This window comes from Vidua chalybeata, chromosome 22, assembly GCF_026979565.1.
Source record: "Vidua chalybeata isolate OUT-0048 chromosome 22, bVidCha1 merged haplotype, whole genome shotgun sequence".
NCBI classification, from domain to species: Eukaryota; Metazoa; Chordata; class Aves; order Passeriformes; family Viduidae; genus Vidua; species Vidua chalybeata.
In genome coordinates this window covers 3,462,962-3,485,333 of record NC_071551.1, presented here as the reverse complement: position 1 = coordinate 3,485,333, position 22,372 = coordinate 3,462,962, and the positions used below count along the sequence as shown (strand labels likewise).

At 40.0% G+C, this 22,372-nt stretch overlaps 1 protein-coding gene across 3 annotated transcripts; it reads right to left on the bottom strand.

Annotated features, from left to right (window-relative positions):
- Positions 1-1,206: 1,206 nt before the first annotated feature.
- PDPN (podoplanin) lies at positions 1,207-15,350 on the bottom strand. 3 transcript variants are annotated; one of them, XM_053962917.1, is made up of 6 exons: positions 15,026-15,350; positions 4,273-4,358; positions 3,725-3,818; positions 3,448-3,486; positions 2,973-3,084; positions 1,207-2,408 (listed from the first exon to the last, which is right to left on the bottom strand). In XM_053962917.1, the coding sequence occupies exons 1-6, from the start codon at positions 15,093-15,095 to the stop codon at positions 2,402-2,404; spliced, it is 408 nt and encodes a 135-aa protein (XP_053818892.1). In that variant the 5' UTR covers positions 15,096-15,350; the 3' UTR covers positions 1,207-2,401. The 3 variants fall into 3 exon arrangements, with proteins under 3 accessions (XP_053818892.1, XP_053818894.1, XP_053818893.1); XM_053962919.1 differs by having other exon boundaries at positions 2,979-3,084; XM_053962918.1 differs by having other exon boundaries at positions 2,983-3,084.
- Between the last annotated feature and the right edge of the window lie 7,022 nt (positions 15,351-22,372).

The following is a 22,372-nucleotide window of genomic DNA, read 5'->3' as shown; positions in this document are numbered from 1 at the left end:
AATTAAATTAAGGATTCAATAACACACGTAACAAATGTGCAAGGTTTTAATGAATTTTCCATTGTTTCTTGAGGTTTGTTTGAAGCTGACTGGAATGTTCTGCACTTGAGATTTCTAGGCAGCGAGGTGTATGAATCATCAGAATATTGAATGTATCAGTGCAGCAGCAGTGTTGGATTTTCAAAGTAAGAGATATCTTCTGGTTCTTTGGAGTCCTTGCTTTCTTTAGCCATAACAAAGTATCCAGGACTCCAACTTAGAATCAGAAGAAAATTGTTGGTCAGATTTAATACAGCACAATATTTAGTAGTGAGTCTCCAGTGCTGGAAGCCCCCTAAATGTTTCAGTGGAGCGTGGGCCATTTGGTCAAGGGTTGATTTTTTACCTAAGATTTTAAAAACTTGCCTTAGACAAGGGGGTGGGCTCTAAAGGCACAGTTAAGACCAGAAAAATTAAGTAGTTGTAATATGAAGTTAAAATTACTTGTGGAGCAGGAACAAAGCACACTGTCCTTGAACAGAATGCTGCCTGGTCAACGGTTCTCTCCATGATCCAGGGAAACTCAGAAGCTCAGAAAACCAGAAAGGTTCTCTGCTATACATCTTTCAATTGGGAGGTTTGTTACTTGTTACTACAGGCTATTGGTGGCATAAGAGAGGTTTCCTCATTTTGGTATTTGCAAATTAGCAGTGAGTGAGCTGATGCAGAACAAACTGGTGACATCTGTGCTATTCCCTTCAGTGGGTGAATAATTCATAATTCCATATGCCATGCATTTGAGCAGGCATCAGAGCACCTTATGGGGTATTTCCCAGTACAGATAAGAAATTGTTAAACTGAGGCTAACAGAATTAATATTCTTTTGCTGCAAGAAGAAAAAACTGTAATTTTCCTGCTTTCATATGAATTTACATAAAGATAACTATTAAGCTTACTCCTTGGTCACAGACTGATGGTCTCATCACATCAGCTCCAGAACTAACTAAAGACTTCTGAATTAGTTTTCTCTCATATGTTTAGTTTTCAATTATCATTTCATTTATCAGTGTCAAATGAGTTGGTTGTACACATTACATTGATAAGACAAGTAGCAAAATAAGTCAGGAAAATTCAAAGAAGTGTAAGACATTTTACTGGGTTTTTTTTGTTTGTTTGTTTTGTTTTTTTTTTTTTTAAGAAAACAAGAACAATTATTGTAAAATAATACAGTTTATATTATGATTTTTATTTCCAAAGCTTATATCAATATGATAGTTCAAGGCACATGAAAGAAACAGAAAAGCAAATGCAGATAAGCTGACAAATTGAGCAATGGATGATGATATTGATTAACATGATTTTTACATCAAACACGGAAGTGTCATAGCATTTAGGAAACCTGATGCAAACTGCAGTCACTTGACATGCAAAGCCTTTGCTCTGAGCTCTGTACATTCAGGTTGTGCTGCCCTAAAAATGCCCCAGAAAAGCTGCAGACTCCAAAGCTGCATCACACCTCAGTGACACATTCTGACCTGGTGTTGCACATGTTGGCAAACAAATCAAGTGTACTGTTAGAAAATGGGACAGGCACAAAGAAGAAACACGGTGTACACTAATTCAAAAGCTTCTACACGTCAGCTCTAAAGTGACCCATCAAAACTGGGTATTTTCCAAGCACCCCTTAATTCAGGATGTGTATTTCAATTCCTGCATGTCTCTGCAGCAAGAGAAGGCAGGAAATTCCTGATGCCGTAGTCAGACGAGCAAGCTTTCAGTTGGCAGATCAGTTCCAGCCAGACCTACCATATTTTGCCACAAAATAACATAAATATCAAGAGCAGAAAATTTGTATCAGCAGTGGAAAGATTTTAGCTTCCAATATCCAGTATTTTCCTAATTTGTAAATAACTGGTTCTCACTGAAGCTAATTTCTCCTTTTTGATACATCATGTGGTAGATAAACATGCCAGGAGCACTTAACCAGCTAAAACCACTTTTTTTTTGTTGCTGTTTTAAAAGAATACATATAATGTAATGTGAAATAATCTTTGGTAGCATTTAAAACCCAAGCATATAATACCTGCAAATCACATTTCAGATGTACATCTCTTTGCTCCAGGTTTTTTGGGGTTTTTTAGGGTTTTTTTTTGTTTTTTGTTTTTTAACTGCAAAATCTTTTTCTTCTAGTAAAATTCTGGTTAGTAAAAAATCCTATGAAATGTTCCATGTTCTGTGCAAGGAGGGGTGTGAGGGTGGTCCTTAGAGTTGTGTGGTATCCCCATAGATCTGAAATTGTTTGACTATATTTTCCATGGATCATCTTCTCACACAAATACAGGAATAGTCTTTAGTTTGTATGAAATAAGAAGCACTTGTGTTTTCCAGCATGGAATGGCATGGTTACTTGTTTCAACTGTGTTTAGGGCCTGGAAAACAAAAAGCAGATATTTTTATGTTCATCATTACCCAAATGTAAGTTACATGATCTTTATTTCTCCTTCTCTTTGTCTTTCCTATCACCTCTTTATTTCTCTTCCTAGTTCCTATTTGGCTTTCTCCTGGTGCACAGTATCTGTTCAATTTCCTGGGGTTTTCTTACTCCTTCAGAGTTTGTATAACTCTTTAGATTTGTGTGTCACCAAAAATAAGGTAGAGATTGCTCCCCAATGTTCACATGCTATCCAGTGCTTCTGGAACTTAGTCCTGTCATACTTCCTAGTGAATTACTCTGCTCCCCAGAGTAATCCCAGCCCCAAGCACCTGACATTATCACCATGTGCACACTATGTGGGAAGTTCTCCTGGAGCACTCGAGAGCATGCAGACACCATTCCACATTGGCAGCTTTGCTGAGTCTGTCTCAGGCACTGTATAACAGGAAAATGGGTTGGTTTTGTCAAAATAGAAACCTCAGAAATTTCCCAAGTGATTCCTGTGACCCTGCTCAGAGGAAGGTGCTTGAAGAAAAAGCCTGATGAGCAATTTACTTACGAGTACCTGCCTGACATCTTCCTTACAACTGCAATTATTATTCCTGCGAGGATTCCAACTGCAACAATGATTCCAATAATTATTCCAAGCAGTGCAATTGTTCCCAGACCACCTGAAAGAAGAAATTGGGAATGTTAGTGTGTGTCTCATGGAGACCATTGATAAGAGGCTACTGATAGACCTGGTGCTGTTCTGCTGCATCTCACTCCTTGGGGAAATTTCTTACTGTCTTGTGAATTCTAAAGTAGGTTTGGATGTTCAGCAGCCTGCAAGCATGCCTTTGGGCTGAAGGGCTCCAAATGGATGTGGATATGGAGACAATGATCAGGTGAAGCAGGAAAGCAGCTCAGGGAGCAGGCTGTGCCTCCCCTGGAACTTGTACTGAATGCCATGGGCACAGGGAGGGCTGCTGGAAGGGGAAATGCCTGGCAGTTGTTTCTCCCTTGTCTTTATAAGCAAATCTTCTCTTTAATACCTTCATCAGTTGTCTCTGGTTCCCCACTCCGCTCCCCACCTGTAAATCCAGAAAGACAATAATTACTCCCTCTGCTCTGTACAGAGTGTTGCCTTCCAATTTGAAAGGCTATATCCAAGGAAAACTTTTCTTGTCTTTGTCACAATGGTTTGAACTTGTTCTTTTGATAGAAAGTGAGCAAATGAAGTTTGAGAGAGTATTTGAGATTTCCAGCTATTGTTTAGTAGATGGCGGTATAACTTTGATATGTAAAAATAGAAATGAAAGGGATTCTTACCATCAATCCTTTCTGTGTTAACTTCATAGGCAGTAGCATTTTCACTTTCTCCATCCAGGACAAAGGTACTTTCTGTGGTCTTCAGGTCTCCAAACTGCAAGAGATTTGTTACATTGTGTAGTCTTGTGGGAAATGACAAGAATTGGGGGGGAAAGAGGAGAAAAAAACCTCAGTACATTCTGTCTACATGTATAAAGTAACACTTAAATTTCCTGGTCTGTCAGGTGTGGATGCTTTTTTAGCTGTCACCTCTCATGTTTGACATGCATAGAGTGACCAAACAAACCAAGATAAGCTGATTTGTCTTCCCAGCTAGAGGATTTCTACATCAGATCTCTTGGTAGGACTGCAAAAGGTGTAGAAGGCTGCAGAATTTTGCAGACCTGCCTTTTTTCAGTGTTTTTTTTTTTTTTTTTTTTTTTTTGTAAAGTAGTTTTTGAGTTTAGTTTCACTGAAACTGTTTGGGAGATACTGAATTCGAAGAGGTGGAAGTGGCAGTGAATAAGAAAGTAGCATAAAAGATCTTTTATTTAGCATTATATACTCACAATTGTTGGTAATTCTTCAAATTCTGTGTCATTTCTGTCTCTGAAATCAATTGTTGCACTTTCTTCTCCTTCTAGAACTGAGCTTGCTGAATAAAATTTTAGAAAATTAGTCAGGATTTTACTTGGTAGTCACATGTTCTGGCTCCTCTGACACATAAACTTTTTCAAACATGACCTCTGTGTGATGTTCTGTCTCCCTGCCCTTGCCCACATGGGAATGGGAAATTATTTGGAATAAGCTTGAATTCTGTTATACTCTTGTCCAAAGCAGTAGGACAAAAAGCTGAAGTACCCATCACTTAACTCTGGTACAACCTTGAAACATACTGGTTATTAACATTTTGTCCAAGAAATTATTTCCTTTTTTATTAAGAAAAGTTTCTCCCAAGTGGATGATTCCAGATTTCCAGCTAAGCATTAGCTTATGTATTGGGATAGATTCCTTCAAGCATCTGCCATTTTCTAAAATAATAAAAGCTTTCTCCCATCTTTCTGCTCAGCCCCAGCTGCAATCTTTCTTTTTAGAGCTACCATCAATGCTTCTGGGTGCAGCTATAGTTTGGAAATATTCCTACACAAATCAGCCCTGAGGCTTTCCTGGAGTTGCAAACCTTAGTTGCCATAATTTGAATTTTCAGATAACAATGTAAGGCTTGTTTTTTTGGTTTTTTTGGGTGTTGTTGTTTTAATTTATTTATTCTAGACCCCTAGCTCATCTGTGCTCTTTGATAAAATGGATATTTAGATTTTGGCCCACACATAGCTGTTAATTTATAAATACAGCCAGAATTCATCAGTAGGGTGATGAGCTAGAATAAGGTAGAACAGGAAAGACATGGTGGTGTGGAGATAACTGGCAGTACTAAGAATGTGCTGAAAACCTAACCATCATTTAATTCAATTTCATGCTGATTCATAAACCTGTGACAGGCAGAGTGTGATGTTAATGTGGAGTGAGAGCTCCTGGGAGTTTGTAATTCCTGGAGATTACAAAGCCAGGTGAGGCTGCTCGTCCTGCTGCTGCCTGGGGCATAAAGGTCCTGCTAATTCCAGATACCAGTGCTGAAACTTAAGCAAAGAGCTAATAGTAGATGTCCTGAGCAAGCACTTGAGGCAAAAAAAAAAGCACTGAAAACTTCTTTCCTGGATTCAAATTTTGCATCTTACTTCTACTTATCAAAGCAACCAGATCAGAAGGACAGCTCTTGACAGTTCTTTTAAAAAACGAAAATTACTGTACCATTTGAATATTTAAGGTATGAGAAATAGTCACAACTTCTTTGGTTTATTGAATTGTAACACTGTTTCTACTAATGACACTTTTTATTTAATGATCTAAAAACATTCTCATCTCCTCTGCATATGAAGTTGGACAATTTCTGAATTGTTAGATTCATTCCAAATACTTTTTATAGAAAACTTTACTACTCCTAAATGCACTCTACTTGTTTTATAAATGATATGGAGGCAAGTAAACAGCTTTATTCTGTAACTGAAATTAGAAAGGATGGGCATTTTGTTTGATAGCAGCCAAAAATGAATAAAAAAGGTAGAATCTCTTTGGATCAGCTGTGCAGATATCACTCAGAAATAGGTTTTCTTTAATTGTGAGTTCCATTTAAATTTTGATCATTTTTACCTGCCCCTTTTAATATAAACACATTATTTCAAATAAAAAAGCCAATATTTAATTTTAAAATTGGTAAAAAAATAATGTACTGGCAGCTTAGAGAAAATTTTTCAAGCAGAAGATGAATGATTTGCCATTGAGAAAAATAACCCTGGTTTTGCTCAAAACTCTCATTTGAATTCTACTGGAAACTTGCAAATATTTTTCCTTGGCTTCCAAAACCGTTTTCTGAACCAAACTAGAAAACTTTTATCCATCTCAACCAATATAAGACTGAGAGCTTTGTCCTATTACTAAGAGACCAAACACTGAAGTAAACTGAGATTTCTAATTCCATGTTACTGAACTAAATAGAATTTTATATTTCTGTGTCCTTATAAGCCTGAATACAGATACAGTTTCTATTTAGGAGCCAAAATGGTGTGCAGGTAGTACTTTAGGCTGTAGTAGATGAAAAAACTACATTCATGTTATGCCAACATGAGGCCAAATATAGTGGCTAGTTAAGCCAGTCAGTCTTCCAGCAATCACTTTATAATCCATGGGAAAACTAAAACAGGGTAAATCAGAGTTCCAGATTAGATGGTGAAAATAATGGTTTGGTCATTTTTGATTGAAATACCCCAGGTATTGTTGAAGTAGCATAAAAGGAGCTGATTTTTTGTTGTACATTTAGACACTCTCTAAGTGTCAGTGCAATTTAAGGTACAGCACTATTTTATAATCCCTATTTTTTGCTTCTTAAACAATATCTTTAAAATACAATACTGTGATGTATAATCATGGCTATGTAAAGTGTGAACAAAGAAATAGCAATAGAACTCAGCAGCACAAATGTGTATGCATCAGTTTACCTTGTAATCCCAGTCAGAACTGAAGAAACATCCTTTATTCACTAGTTGAAAATAAGCACAGATGGAAAAAACCAATTACTAGAGGAAAATCCCCCAGTAGAAGGTGAAATAATTTTTGTATGTTAACAACAAGCAGCTTATTGGGAGAAGCTGCTTATACTCCTGGCATGGCAGTAGCATTCAGCCCTGAAAATTGCCTGATGCTGAAGGCAGGAAGGGAAAGCATGTCACACAGCAAAGGTGTAGAAAATTAGTGAATGTCACAATTAAACATAAAAGAATTTTTCTTTGTGTGATGATTGCAGATTCGTGGCCATGGGTGGCATGTAGAAAACCTATTTCAGTGCCTTTGCCCTCTCAGTGCTGTGATTGACAAAAGGAGGTGGCCCAGATTAATCTTGCCTAATTTTAGGTTCTTAATAAAGGCACCTAAATAAAGTGTCTACTTGCCCTTATCTTCTTTTATAGTCTGTAGGGAAAAATAAATACCTCTAGAAGATAATTCAGCTCACCTGAGATTTGGGTCATCCTTGGTAGTGCTGCCTTTCCTTAATTGCAAAGGGAAACTGGAATGTGGCTTCCCTATGAACTGCCCAAGGCTCAGACTGATCTGGTCTGGTTTCTGTCAGCCTGGAGGTCTTGTCCCAGCCTTGTTCAAGCTGAGGTTCTGTATCTGATGCAGAATAATCCCTGGACTTTATTTCCAGGTTCATTTTAGACTGACAGTGGAGGGGGCTGGCTGGTGGTTGGACACTACCAAACTATTACCCACAGAAAGAGTGGGAGGCAATTCATTCTCAGTGTTCTGCATTTGTAGGAAGCAACACTGGCTACTGGACAGCTCTTTGTCAGAGAAAGTCATAATGAAGTTAAATATTGAAATGAAATTGGGAGACACTACTGGACTTTAAGCTTCTTTCACTGTACCCAGTACAAGGCTCAGCACCCCTGACATCAAAGGGGATGTGAATGGGATTGAAGGGGTGTGTGCTTGTGTCATTTCTTGGTTTCATCTGATGTGGGCCAAATGCAGCAAGAGCCAGGGTTGAGCGGTGCTTCTGCATGTGTTCTTAATATTATCTTAGAGGAGGTTGTAAATAAAAACATTGCCTCACAGTGCTGGGGCTGTCTCCAAGGAGCCTCCTCTGTTTGCAGCTATATGTTGCTGCAGATGTGAATTAATCATTGCATCCCTTTCTGCCAAAGTTCCAGCTGGGAGCCTTTCAGTTCAAAGTCCCAGCTGCTCTCAGGGTGCAGCTTCTCACACCAGGACAAAATCTGATGTCTTTAAAAGTTTAATACTACTTTGAAAACCTCCCATGCTTAAGCATCCCATGACCCACTTAGGGGAAGCTGAGCTCACTACTTCCATGCGTGGAGTGACAATTTACTAGAGAAACCTCTCAGAGTTGCTTTCAAAGCACAGTGGTTGTGTTGGAAAGGAGAGGGAGTTGTAAAACTGTTGTACATTAGCATTTCTTTCAGGTGTCTCCAAAACCAACAAAGATACATCTGAAGATGAAAAATGTTGTAGGATCTTGCTTCTTTCCTTGCATAAACCTAAATAAACCCAAACACTAGTGGGTAAAGGCAGTTGTAAGCCTGTATTTTAGCTTAGTCCTTGAAATAGTAAGCCCTCAAAATAGAATGTTTCCATTTGTGATAAGAGACCAGGAGATAAAAATGGCAAACCTTAAAGGATTCCCTCTAGCAAGAACTGCAATAATACTTTGCTCAGTGCCCTCTGCTTCTACATGAAAAAAACAAAACAAAACAAAACAAACCCACCAAAACAAACAAAAAAAAAAAACCCCAGCTTCAGTTATTTATAACAGCTAAAATATTAGCTAGCAGAGAGTTTAGCAGGATGGGCCGCTTGGGACATATCACTTTTCTGCTGGAGATGTAACAGAGCAAACATCTGCAGCTGACTGATGGTTTTCAGTATCTGCTTCCGGAATTGTTACAGACCAAGTGGTGTTGTTTGAAAGACTGTGTGTGGATGTGTGTGTTGGCCATCCTGTTTTGACTGCATTTTATTCAGCATTTATGTCCTGATACAGGAATTCCCTTTCTGCAGAAGTATTCTTCACTTAGAGACCTTAATTTGATTGTGAGCAAACGGAGTCTTAGTCAGTATCTCATCATTGGAATTGGTTCTGTTGTAGTTCAGTGACAACTTCTATTCATGGTGGTAGAGGTTTAACAAAAATGCATGATTTACAAGGGATCTGCCTTTTAAATACAGCAGCTCTGTAATTTTCAAAAGCAGTTTTGTCTGTGATTTGGCTTCATCCTCAATTTAAGTGTATTCCAGAGTCATGTCCAAAACCTACAACATTAGCTTAATTTTGTATGAGAATAGTTTTTCATTATTTTTATACTTTTGGAATTTTTTTTAAGTACACAGGTGTCTGGTTGTGAAATCCAAGCCACAAAATTTTTTGTACTTTGAAAAGGCAAAGGTTTGAAGAATATAATATAGTGGATTCTGGGGTTTGAATTTTGCATCTTGAATTTTTGGACAGTTAAAATTTTCAGACTTCAGAAAAGTAGGGAAATTTGTTAATGAGAACTGAAATTCTCATTTGTGCCTGGGGCTCCTGTAAATTCATATCTGCAGTATCTGGAGAGCTCTGTGTCCTTGGCCTGTTTGGGGCCACAACATTGGCATTTTCTTTCTCTGTTAATTCTTTCTTGAAGCTGGAGTAATCTGTCATGTCATTAAAAATCCCCTGGCACGTTTTTAAGTGTCTAGACTGTTCAGGAGAAAGTATGTACTGTGCAAATCCTGAAGTGCTTTCTGCAGTTTCCTTAGACAAAGACTGACAGCTTTGCTCTATATAATGAAGGAAGTTGAATGACAGAATACCAAAACTTTGGAAAGTATCTGCCAGTTGGGAAAATGGTCATGAAGCACAAGAAAGGATTTAGAATTTATTTTATTTAGAATATGACTGACTTTGGTCAGGTATTCCATGTAGCTTGTGATGACAATGCTTTGCTGAACTGTCAGAAACATTTCCTTTGGTCACCACACCCTGCTACAGATGGGTTTTATTGCTGGGGCTGGCTTAGCCAAAGGAACAAAGCCAGAGTTTAAATCGACAGTGCCAAAGTGGCAAAGAGCCACTCGGCTGCTCCTCGAGTAATTCACATGTCTTCTGAATGTTACAATATTCTACTGACAGAAAAGCGAACCAAAATGTACTTTAACTGGGCAGATACAGAAAAGCAACTGCTCTTCGAGTGCTTGGTGTGTGCATTGACCCCCAACCAGAGCCACGAAACAAAGCCAGGAGAGGAAAAGCTGCAAACTTCCTAAGCTTTGTCTTATATACAGTGAAATCAGCCACAGAGCTGTGGGCATTAGGAAGGAAATGACAAACTCCATTACAGGATATTCCTTTAAAATATTCCTTGCAGAGCTAGAGATGAGTATTCCAAATTTATGCTTTTAATAACGTTGCTGTGTCAACATCTGCTTTCTTGTCTACTAAGTACACTAACCTCAGACTTGTTATCCCATGAATATGGGATAAAATTACTTTCTTATCAAGATTTGTTGCCCCGTGACCCTGTTTCCCTGTTTGCAGTTTTATAACAGTCTGATTGTTTCCTCTGAGCAGTGAGGGATGGAACAACAAAGTTGGATTTGTGATCAAGGTGTAAATGTCTCTTGTATCTTGTTGTAAAGTGGCAGAACCACAGAACTTTCAGTCTTTCGCTGCGTGGCTGACTAGGAAGAAGAGTTGCAGCAAAGACAAAGAAAAAATACAAAACTTGTTGAAAGGCATCAGCAAACTGGGCAGATGTGCAGCACAAAGCAGACATCTGTGTACAAATAGTGGGATATGTAAATGCAAATGAAAGGAATTAAGAAATTACCTCTAATACAGTAATAAACTAATCTTTTCCCTAAATGACTTCCTTCCGTGGACTCTGAGGCTACAGCCGTGTGCCCTTTCACAGCTGCCTTGCTGTAGATTACTAACCCTTTGTATCTGCAAGCAGAATGCCTTGCAGGTTCCTCAACTCATTTGTTTGAAATATTCATGCCAGACAGTGAACTGGAAACTCTTAGGTGTTAATTCTGTTCACACAGTGATTTTTGACTACCTACTTTATATTGCCATGCAGCAGGCAAGTTCTCTGCAAATGTGTTTAGTCTGACTTTTATACTTCACTAACAATAGGCTAATGTTTGGATGGGTTTCATAGTCATAAAAACATTTTAATATGGGTTTGGAGTTAAGTGTGTCCCCCTTACAGATTTAGTAGTGCCTCAAGCTCTCCTGACAGAGTACATGCTTGCCTGAAAATGGTGCTGGTGTAACAGCTGAATTGTGCCCTCACTGAGGATTATTCTGATGCAGTCTGTGCTGGATGTTGTAGTGTTTGTAATCAATAAGTACAAGGATGGAAAAAACATGAGGAAGTCATAAAGCAACATGAGAATGTGCTCAGCATCAGCTTCTGTGTCCTTTGAGAGTTTTTGGCCAAGCTTCTGAGATGGAGAACTGGAAATCAATAGTGCATTTGTCTCTTATTTTTCCTCATTTGTTTCTCTTTAGCACATCCCAGCATACCTATACTCCCAATCCCACATCTTTTTCTGAAACTCTGTGTAACAAATTGTGCACTGCAGAGCTCTGAGCTTTGCTGTGGGATTAATCCCCATGGAGGGGATGGTCTGCACACACACAGATCAGAGGGGCCCTTTGAGAGGATCTGGGAGGCCGCGAGTGGCAGGATCTGGCAGCATTTGGGTTCATCCTGCAGTCCCTGACCACATCCAGACAAAAAGCAAACAACCCAACAAAATAAACGTGCCACTGAGCCAGCCCCTGTGCCCGAGCTGGGCCACCAGCAGCAGTGGGCATTTCTGTGGTCCTTGGGTGGCTCACCTCAAGTGACACATGGAGAAACACCACAGGGTCCTGCTGGAGCCTCACAGCCTGAAAACCTTCCTGCACTGCCTCATTATCTACCTAAATGCTCTCCAGGTTCTTTGCTGCTTTGGGGTTTTTTTGCTGGCTTTTTTTCTTTTTTCTTTTTTTTTTTTTTTTTTTTTGCAGATGATTTACAAGTCCTTGATCTGAGGTAAATGCACAGATTCAGTAGAAACTGCTGAATTGCAGGAGCTGAGAATCTGGCCTCTCTGTTTCCAGTTTTAGTGTGCAGCCTGAGTTAATGAAAGGTCTACTTGTAAGCCCTTAAATATGACTCTTTTCTTTGTTTGTGAAGGTACAGATTCAAAAACTAACTGTTGGAATACAGATGTGCAAACCTCTCTGCTTGCCCAGCTGAGGAGAAATCTAATTTTATTTGTTCTCTGCTGTCTTCCACAAATATACTGAAAAATTCAGGTACACTAACTTGCATACCTACTAACTGAGATTCAGCAGGATGATTTTCTCCTTTCTGTGATAATCATTTTGGGTATTGGACATGTAGTGAAGAAGCACATATGGGACCTGTGTAAGAGTACTCTTTATTCTTCATGCAGGATGAAAGGTTGTGCAGTGCTTATTTAGTAGAAATCTGGGTCCCTTTTGAGTCAAATGTGGCTGTTCCATTTGCTTTTACATTTTCTTTACCACCAGCAGTTACAGAGTTTGATTTTCAAAAGGCTTTAGAGCTGCCTGATTTCATTGTTTAGTTTTGCCACTGAAATAGTGACAGAGTTTGGGTAAATCAGGACTCTTTTGAAACAATTTTTTCTTGTGTTTTTTTCAATTCTCTTTGTTATGATTTTGAAAAACAGAAAACTTTTTAGTCTTTCATAGCTGACTGTAAACTTCAATGTCCTTTCTTATGATAGAAACACTTTTTATCTGAATTATCCTGTCCATGTTCTTACTTTCAGTCCAAACCAAACGTAACATGACCTAGTATAAACCTGCCTTGCATAAGGAAATATAATCTAATATTTGCCTCTAGGTAAGATCAGGCACATGGACAGTTGATACAGCCCAAGTGACATGTGGTATCTTGTTAAACAATCATGTTAAATTTTGTTCATGTTATGTGACAGCCAACAGAGCTCTCCTTCCCTGCAATGACACAGCACCATGGGAAAGGTTTGGAATCAGGAAATGTGTTGCCTCTGCAAAGCACTGGTTTGGATGCTTGTTGAGGCCAGCTTCCATCTCAGCTCCTTTGATCTGATTCTGTGTGTGAAGGTTTGCCTGAGTTTTGACATGCTGAACGAGATCAGCAGGGCCAAAATGTAGCTGCTAATATGATAATGATAATTAATATTATTAATAATAGTAATAATAGTAATAATAATAATAATTTTGGAAATTGGAAATATGCTTCCTGCTGGAAACAAAGCTGCTTTTCTCCGTTTGGTCTCAGTCCATAACCTGGAGTGCCCAACTATAAGAAAAGGGTAGCTGCATGTTTATTGATGGCCTTTTCTAGGTTAAGAGGTGTCAGATGGAGACCTTTTTCCTCTAAAACCCTCAGGCCACACTGTGCTCCCCAGAGGTTCACGTATCTGGATAAAGCCACTCCACCAAGCACTGTACAAGTCAAACCTCCCCCATCTCCCTGTCAGCCAGCAGAGATTGCTGAAGGTGGAATTGTCATTTCATGTCTGTTCTAACTTGTAATTGCTGATGATTATCAGTAAACAGCAGTGATAGACACAAAATACTCAAGACTTATTTTATCTGGAGTTTAGTTTCCTGGTGTATCCTTTGGAAGTTATCCTAAATGACTGGCTCCATGTGAAGAAAAAGTCACAAACCCTAAACAGACACAGGAAACCTCATATACTGTAAATTGCATTCTTGATCCAGCTCTGGAGTTCAATGCAAACTGTACAGGTAATACAGCAGAGGTAATATTCTTATTCTTAAAGCAGGAAATATTTTTTTTTTATGACTAGTAGAGTTTCAGCCTGAGCATTGCTGGACTCCTCTCAGAGTTGAGAGAAAATATGTTTAAAAACTTCTCAAAAGCCTGAAGATGAAAGACCTTTTAACCTGTAATTCTGGTATCTTAGATTGCTTAAGGTAATTCTATAAAGTAGTGGTGGTTTTGCCTCATTTCTAATGGCTTTAAACTTTGGTACACTTAATATAGATGCTTTTTAAGAACAAGGTGGCTGGGTGAGCCTAGAAAACAACTTTTGTGACTTGCCTAATAACTGCTGATTTTAGTTTTTCTGTGAAATTTCAAAGCACAACTCCAAATTTCAGCCTCACATTCTGACATACAGACCACCATTAGACATTTCAAGTCAGCACCCACACTCAGTGTGTGTCAGTATAGCTCCATTCTTTCCAGCAGGATGACACTGGTTGTTATCAGGTAATTTTTTCAGTTTGGGTCCCCAGATCTAAGCCTGATGAGTAGATCTGTGCTTTTGAAGAGCAGTGGGCTGAGTTTACAGTTACTGTGTTCAGAGCACTGGCATGAAACTGCTAGGCTGCTACTTGGAACATGTTCCATGGCAGCTGTAAACCATGCTGCCTCTTGGCCAATTCATTCACATGAGTCAAATACTACTCGGAAAGACTGAGTTTCAAAATGACATTTCTGGAATCAAGTACTGGTCAGGGTAATTCTGATTTACTGTTAGCAAATCAGACTCCAATCCTTTAGCTGTAGAAAGACTTAAATGTCTATTTTACCTAAAAGTGTATATTGTATCTTTCTTATAAAATTCAAAATGCATAACTTCTGAAATTAATCTTTTTGGTACATAACACTTTTCAAATCTGTCTTTGGCAATAATTCCCCCTGGTTTATTTTCCCTCATTGTATATATATTGCTTATGGCTAAGTTAGACTCAGCAAAGCCCTGCATAAGGCTCAAATTCTAAGAGTCTGAAATGTCTCTAAGCACAGAAGTTAAACTCCTGAATGAACAGATTTACAAGTTACTTTCACAGAGTTATATCCTAATTTAATTAAGGTCAATCATTGCTTGCAGAGCCCGCTGTGTGTGTTCCAGTGAGACTGGAGCCATTTCCAAGGGCTGTGCAGGGAGTGCCTCCCCTGCCTGCCCCTACCCCTCTCCCTCCCGTACAGACACACAGAAAATTCTTTCCTAATGGAGTCAAACTCAGCCCCTCGAAAACTTTTGCTGCTTCTTTCCAGATCACAGCTGTAGCAGATGCCCTGTTGCAGCTTAAGAAATTCAAATAAATTTTTACAAACAGGTCAGAGTAACTATGTAACCCATGAGAGAGAACAGAAACTGTTAAATTACAGGAAATGACTGGGAATAACTGTAACCAAACTTTCCCCTTACCTTCTTGAGCAAGTGCTACAAAAGGCAGGCTCCCGAGGACGAAGATGAAGAATGGAACTTTTATAAACATATTTGATCTAAAAAATATGCTTTCCAATCCTGAAACCAGATGGATCCAAATTTGGATTATTTTTTGTAGAGGTAGTGGAGAATTGCGATGATAAAAAGAAATCACTGCAAAAAAATACTTTGGTATTCCAAATATTCCTTAAGCTACTGTAATGTAAAGAGGGGAGGTTTTCTCAGATGATAACTGAGCAGTTAAAGAAAACTGAGTGGAGTCAGAATTATTTTCTTTAGCCAAGGGATGGGAGCAGCCTAAGGTGGTCCTCAATGAGCAGCCAGGCCCGCCCTCCCCACGCTGTTTGGTCAGGACCAAAGTTATGATCTCAGCTCAGATTTAAAGTTACAGGACCTGTTGTGGCTTTCAGAAGACTTTTATTTAGCAAAGGGGGAAAAGGATTTTAGGCAAAGCGAGGTGTTCGTTCCCTCCCTTCTGCAAACTGTCTTTAAAAACTCCTTTTTTTTTTTTTTAACTGAGGACACTTTTCTTGTTATTTTCAGCAGTGAACTGATGTTTTTCATTTCAAAGTGAGCCCCCATGTTTATCTAAGCAAGTGTGGTACTGAATGTGCATTTAGGGATACTGAAATAGTTTTTAGGACAGGCTATTTAATTCTGCAGTAAATACTGCCTGAATTTTCCTGTGTGTCTGTGTCTCTCAGTTTGTGTCCTCAAGTGACATCCTGGCTGTGCTCGACCACTTCTCTCTGCCCGCAGTCTTGCTGGCCTCAGAGACCGATACCACCCTTCAGAGAGAGAATTTCTCCTTTTCCTGTCCACTTCCTTTTAGGAGTGCAGCCCCTACAACAGTCTGTGCAAGACTTGTTTCTTTTTCCCTGTCTGTGTTTCTGGGCACCAGCTTTGCAGGGCAGGAGTGTGAGGCTGGATACCCCCACCACGTGTGAGAGACACCTCTGCTCACAGGATGGCTGTGAGACACAAACTGGGGCTGAACAGGACTTGGGGAGCAATGACTTCCATCAATCCTTTTCTGAATCTTGCCTCACCTTGGGCAAGGGATAATCTAGTGAGTTACATCTATTTAAGTGTGCAGTGAGTTTTAAGCAGGGCTCATGTGTGAGCTAAGTGTCCCAGTGACAGAGCTGGGTGAGGAAATGTGGGACCTTCTCCCTCAGCTTCTGCAGGACCAGGTCACCAGGCTCCAGCACAGCAGCAGCATAGATTTGCTTCCTTTCTGCCCACAGCTGTAGGATAACCTCTGCCAGAGGAGTGGGCAGACTTGTGGCAGAGGTTTTGTCTTTTTCTAAACACACACACACAAGCCTCCCCAGCCAACCAAAGAAAAAAAGAAAACCCTAAGCCAGGACTGGATTGATTTGCTCAGGGAATGAGTCAGGTCATTAAAGACCCCACAACACTTGGTGCTATAAAGGCCCAAAACCAAGTCTAAACATAAGTAGTGATGTAAAAAGGGCTGCACATGGGGAATGCAACACCTTCCATAGGGATTTTATTTCCTTCTGGAAGGGATACGTGCTGAAGGAACTTGTTAGCTATCGATTATGGTGCAATAATTGTGTCATTTGTGATGAAAAGGAGTGTAGGATGAGAACAGTTGGTGCCAATGCAAAGAAACAACAGGCAATATTGGCTGATTGTCTTCAGGAAAATAACAAAATAAATATTGCCACGTATTGCCACTAACTTTCAGCGTCTTAAAATCTGGGATTAATTATTTCTTGATAAATCTCTTTCAAATTTATTTAAAAGAATGTTTGCTTATTGGGGAAATGTTCCTCACAGGAAACTGAAGCTTGCTAGGGGAGTGTGTCTGTTTTAATGGAACTTATTTTGAAAGACTGAAACAAATTCTTTTTTACCTTATCAGAATGGAATGTTTGGAATTCTGTATGTATCTTCAGAACAAAAAATTAATGCAGTACACTATGAAAGACAAACCAGAACGAACAGTGACTTTTAAATGTTAACATATTCTCAGCAAGAATGAAAAGAAGGGATTTTTAGAATTCCATTCAATTTTCAAAACTATTCAGAAGACCTTTTACTTTTTATGATTATTCATATAAACAATTTTTTCTCATGTTTAGGAATAAGTCTTTCTAAAGGAGAAGCTTTTTGCTGAATTATATAAATTCTTGCTTTAAACTGTGCTGTATTCTGGGTATAGAGTTGAGGCACATGAACTTTCAGGAACTGGAGATATCCAAGTTCCAGTGGCTACTCCAACACTTTTTAATACTTTTATTATTCTTCCTAATAAGGAAGAGTTTCTTCTATACGAGCCTATTTCTCCTGCTCCAGCCTGTTCCTGAAAGGAAAACTCCTTAGATACATTTATTGAACTATAAAGAATTTAATGAAATCATCTTCTATCATAGTATCATAGTGCAACAAAGGGCATGTGTGCCCACAACAAAATGTGCCCACAGATGCAAAAGAAGTTAGAGCAAAAGCTAGAAATGTCTTAGTAATTGTCATCTTGGGATGGAATTGCTCCTGAAGGACAGCAGGGGCAGGAATTTGCCTCCATGGGGACAGCATGTTGCTGTGCAAGGAGATTAAGGCTGGAAGATACTGCTGAGCCCTCTGATTGAAAACATCAACAAAATTGTTTCAGAGGAGCCAGTATACCCTTGGGAGAGAGGATGGATCCAGGGAGATGAGAGAGCAGTTTTCCTCTGAACTGTACCAGATTAAGGGGCTTTAATGAAACTGTGGATCACTGGTTTGTAATCCTGTTAAGCCAATAGGTTCTGTGACAATAAAGGAGTTATGTACAGGTTCTGATTTAACATTTCATCTGCGTTTAAAGCAGCACCTAGTCCTGTGCCTGTGTCAGAAGAGGAGCGAGCCCACACCCCAGTGTGTGTTTGTGCTGCCTGCAGTGGGTCTGCACGTGTGCTCCGATGCTGCTGTGAAATGCAGGTTAGGTCTACGCAGGGATGTTGTAATCTGGTCTGGGTGTCTTATGACAAATCCCACAAATTGCCAGGATATGAGTGCATGGGTCACTCTTTTTTTTTTTTTTTTTTTTTTTTTTTTTGCCAGGCAGGTCTGTGTTTTCAATCCCTGTGGTTTAGGGGAGGAGGTGGAAAGGGTCTCGAGTACATTCAGCACTTCTGTTTTCATTTCATAATCCGTTCTTTCCGTCTCATTGTACCAGTGGTTTGCAGAGTCTTGTGGGAGGCTTAGACTGTCTCTGGTTCAGTGAGAGCAAGGAATGAACCAGAGCTGGGGGAGTAGAGAAGTGGTGACTGTAACCTGCAATGCGTTCTGTCTCACAGATAGAGCTGTTGTGGGAGGATGTTTGCTCCTGATTCAGTCAGTGTTGCTGTATGAACCCAGGGGTTGAACTCAATCAGAGATTCCCCCCATCACAAAAAGGTTTGATTTCATGTAAATAACCCAGGGGTTGAACTCAATCAGAGATTCCCTCCATCACAAAAAGGTTTGATTTCATGTAAATAACCCATAAGATTTATGGAACATGATCATCCACGCTCGGTTTAATGTCCAGTGTAGACCAGAGTTACACCCAAGGATGAATTCTCTCTAAACACACACTAGGAAGGGCACACAAATGTCTCTCCACAGAGGAATATCCCAGCTACCCCTCCACAGTCCCACAAAGTCTCACAAGTGGGCAGGGCTTGTAGCATGGGGACACATTTTAATGTCCTGGCTTCTGCCTGACTTCTTGCAGAACTTTTCATGAATGTGCAACTCCATGTGCTGCTAAAATTTCTGTTTCCATGGGACCATCTCCGTTACATTAGGGTTGTAGGTTGGAGACAGACACACAGATAGGACTCACCAAGGATCATGTGACAAACAGCTCAGTTTATTGTTTGACACCCCCTTTTATAGAGGGTTCAAAATTCCTGCCCTTGGACAACTGACTGGTCAGGGCCCCTGCACCACCCAGCTCCTTGGCCAGTGGTATGTCTGCATTTAGGATTGAATGGGATTGCCTGGGGTCCCCTGTTTGAGCTCAATCCCATCCTATCATTGCTCACTCAGGGACTTGTTTACCTCTTTTTTATAACAAACTAAGCTAACTGAATTGGATTTTTTTATGGCCAGATTTATCTGTCTATCTACAGACCAGCTGTGCTGTGACACATCTGATCCATCATCACTGGACAAGTGAAATCCTAGCTTACACCACCTTCAAACCATAGAAAGTAAACACGTATTTTCCCTTCCTATTCTTTTAGTAAAAACACTCAAAAAGTTTAAATTAAGCATTCCATTTGATGACATTCTTTACAAATCTGCTTTGTAACTCAAAAAAATACTGTCTCTTTCTGTTGCCAAATTTCCTGTTTCTGTACCCTGGAGGCAGCTGTGGGCCCTGCAATTTTTGGTCAGAAGCATAAAAGCTGTTTTCTGCAAGCTTTATTAATTTTCAAGCCATTTCCTGTTTTCCCTTTGCAGCCAAACCCACCCCTTTTGGCAGGTACTGAAATACAGAAACACCCGATTCAGTCTGAAGAAAAGTTCAATTACTTGAGAGGGGAGGAACCACCAGGTGATCGCTCCAATTTTTGTTATCTGCTTTCTGTGAGGCAGCTTTGCTTTACTGTGAGGTGATCTTCCAGCAGATTATGCCATGTGGGATTGCAGACAGCTTTTGCAGAACTACAGATCCTTGCCTTCGGGAATGGCTTTTACCTTCCCTTAGTCCCAAACTGTTGGAGTTCAAATCCATCATATCTTAAAGATGTGTCACTTGGTCATATCTTTTGTGTTTAAGTCACTGTGGGTTTAGTTTCTGATTTCTGGAATGCAAGAGATGAGAATGCCTAGTAGCCCCTAGCTGCTAAAATGGCAATCCTGAAGTGTTTCATTGGGCAGGTGTCAGGGAACAGGAGAAGGGAAGGTGCTGCTGTCACCTTGCCTGTGTTTCAGGCAGCCTTTCCTGACTGACAGGGAGACCACTTGGGATGTGAAGTCAGACTTGTTAATAAAAGAATAAAAAGTAAAATGTGTCCTATAGGAAGAGATTGGTCTCAGTATTGACAAACTCAAATATGCATATTATGCAGCTTTCTTTAAGATAAGCAGCTGTAAATCAAACCCTGTTCCTTGACCATCTGTGCTCCTGACAGTATAATAAATGCACAGAGCTGAGAGCAGCCCAAGCTGTCAGATGAGGAGAAGAGAGACTGTGAATGAGAAAATGGCAACAATGCTTGAGCTTGGAGTCCTTAAGCTACAACAACGATATTTGTCACTCAGTTTTAGAGATGGGGCTGCATTTTCAGCTGATATAAATCAGTTTCACCAAAATCAATACATACCAGTGTTCACACACCAGCCCTCCAATCTATGGGGCATAGAGGAAACCAAAAATATTTTAGGATTTGAGAAATGGGCACACATGGAGTCAGTGCCTCCAAGCTGTACAGGAGGATGATGGAGAGAGAAATTCTGGGGCAGCCAGGTGCCCTCCTAGCCAGGAAATCTTAGATGTATTGAATGGACTCTCAAAGTAAATATATTTAAAGAGAAAGAAGCAAGTCTCTACATTTTAAATAGTTTCATTTGAGATTTATGGGCAGATGTTCCTTGTACAAGTTGCTGCTCTCCATGATGGCATTTTAGTCAGTCCTGGAAAGAACTGATTAAGATGTGCTGGGAGGAGGGAAAGGGCACAGAGGGCTGCACAGCAGTTTTGTGTAGAGCAAGTTGGTTCATGTAAAATGGCAAGACTTCTCTATGATATTTCAAAGTCTGTCATTTGATGTTGAAGTTTCAAAGTTGAAACTGGATTTTGTTCATATTTTAAGGTTTTCCATTAGTAGCAGATAAATTCAGGCCATTTAACACAAAAGCCTGAATTATATTTTTATGTAAGATAACACCATCGCCCACCTGAAGCAAAACACAGGTGTGAAGGGAGTAGGAGACATTTGGTAGATGGTCTGCAGTGCCTTTCTCAAGAGGATGTGAGTGTTGGTTGCTTATAAGGACCCTGGAGCAGAGCTTTGAGCTGCTTCCTCAGTGAGGCTTTCTCCAGAGACAGAGAAATTCTCAGGGGACAGAGTCCTGGAAACATAAGTTTCATGGAGTTCAACAGGTTAAGAGCTGATTGTAGGGAGTGGACATGCTCCTCAGGACACCCTGGAGCTGGGATTTCTGTCAGTGAGTACCTTACCCAGGAAAAGTCTGCTCAAAGTCTGCCAGCAGCTGTCTCTACGTGACATACAATGGAGTGACTCAGAGTTAAATATGGAATGCCCACTCTTTACTACTTTTAAACCTGTCACTGACCACCGTGTACTTAACAAAAAATTATAAGGTTGACGTAGGTTTTCTTAGGTCAGGAGTGCTTTTTAACTAGAACAGTTATATAAGGAAAGCAACACAGCAATGGAGCCAGGAGGGGAAAGCACTCAGCCTCATTTATTACAGAATGGTCCTATGAGTTTGTTAATACTTTCAGAGGCTTTCACTGCTTTGAGAGTGAGCTTATACAGATAAAGCAAATGTCTGTCAGTAGGAATTTGCATGCCCTAATTTTTTTAAATACACATTGTGATAGTGTGCTGGAAATTTAGCAAGAGACATTGAAATCCTGACAAGGTGACTTAGATCACACCTGCTGGGAATTTCAGCAGAACCTGGGGCAGTCCCTGGACTATTTGAAGCCATGCTGTGTCCTAACAGCCAGCCAGGAGCTGTCTGGGCACCTTCAAGGTGTAGCAGGACTTGCCTGGGATTACAGGGAGACCAAGGCACACACTGCATAAGGGCACAGCCAGTTCCTCATTAAATGACTAATTGTCTCTTTGAATGAACTCATGAGTCTTTGAGAAGAAATGCAATGCACATGGATGAATAAATGACAAATACTACCCCCATGAAGTTCCATGAAAAAACTCCCATTTCAACTCTGATTTTCGGGAGGAATCACGTATAAAAGAATGTGGTTTCTCTCCCTTTCTGTGTACAAAGCATGTTCCCAAGAATAAGCAGCTTTGTGGAGGAAGTGCACAAATGAACAAAGGCTGGTGGAAAGAAGAGTTGTGTTTCAAATGAGGAGGGAAGAGAGGGACAGAAAAGCAGGTCCATGTGGGGATGAAGACTCAGCAATGTGGGGAAGAAGAGAGTGTAGAGTGGTGTTTTTCAGTGGGGATTTATCTGCAAACAATGTAAGTGAATCAACAAAGAGCCCATTTCCACAGTACCTGCGGCCAGGCCACGAGAGGGAGCGAGATGTTCACAGGTCCTGGCTGGGATGAAATTCCCTCAGTGCAGGGCTGGATTCCACTGCTTGCCTAATGCCAGTGAGGAATT

What these genes read in the sequence shown, in the direction of transcription:
- PDPN (XM_053962917.1), bottom strand. Translation starts at nt 15,095, where the DNA reads ATGTTTATAAAAGTTCCATTCTTCATCTTCGTCCTCGGGAGCCTGCCT. An exon ending in TTGAAGAATTACCAACAATT is followed by an intron (nt 3,819 to 4,272) that starts GTGAGTATATAA and finishes AATCTCTTGCAG; the next exon opens with TTTGGAGACCTGAAGACCAC. An exon ending in ACCAGAGACAACTGATGAAG is followed by an intron (nt 3,085 to 3,447) that starts GTATTAAAGAGA and finishes TTCTTCTTTCAG; the next exon opens with GTGGTCTGGGAACAATTGCA.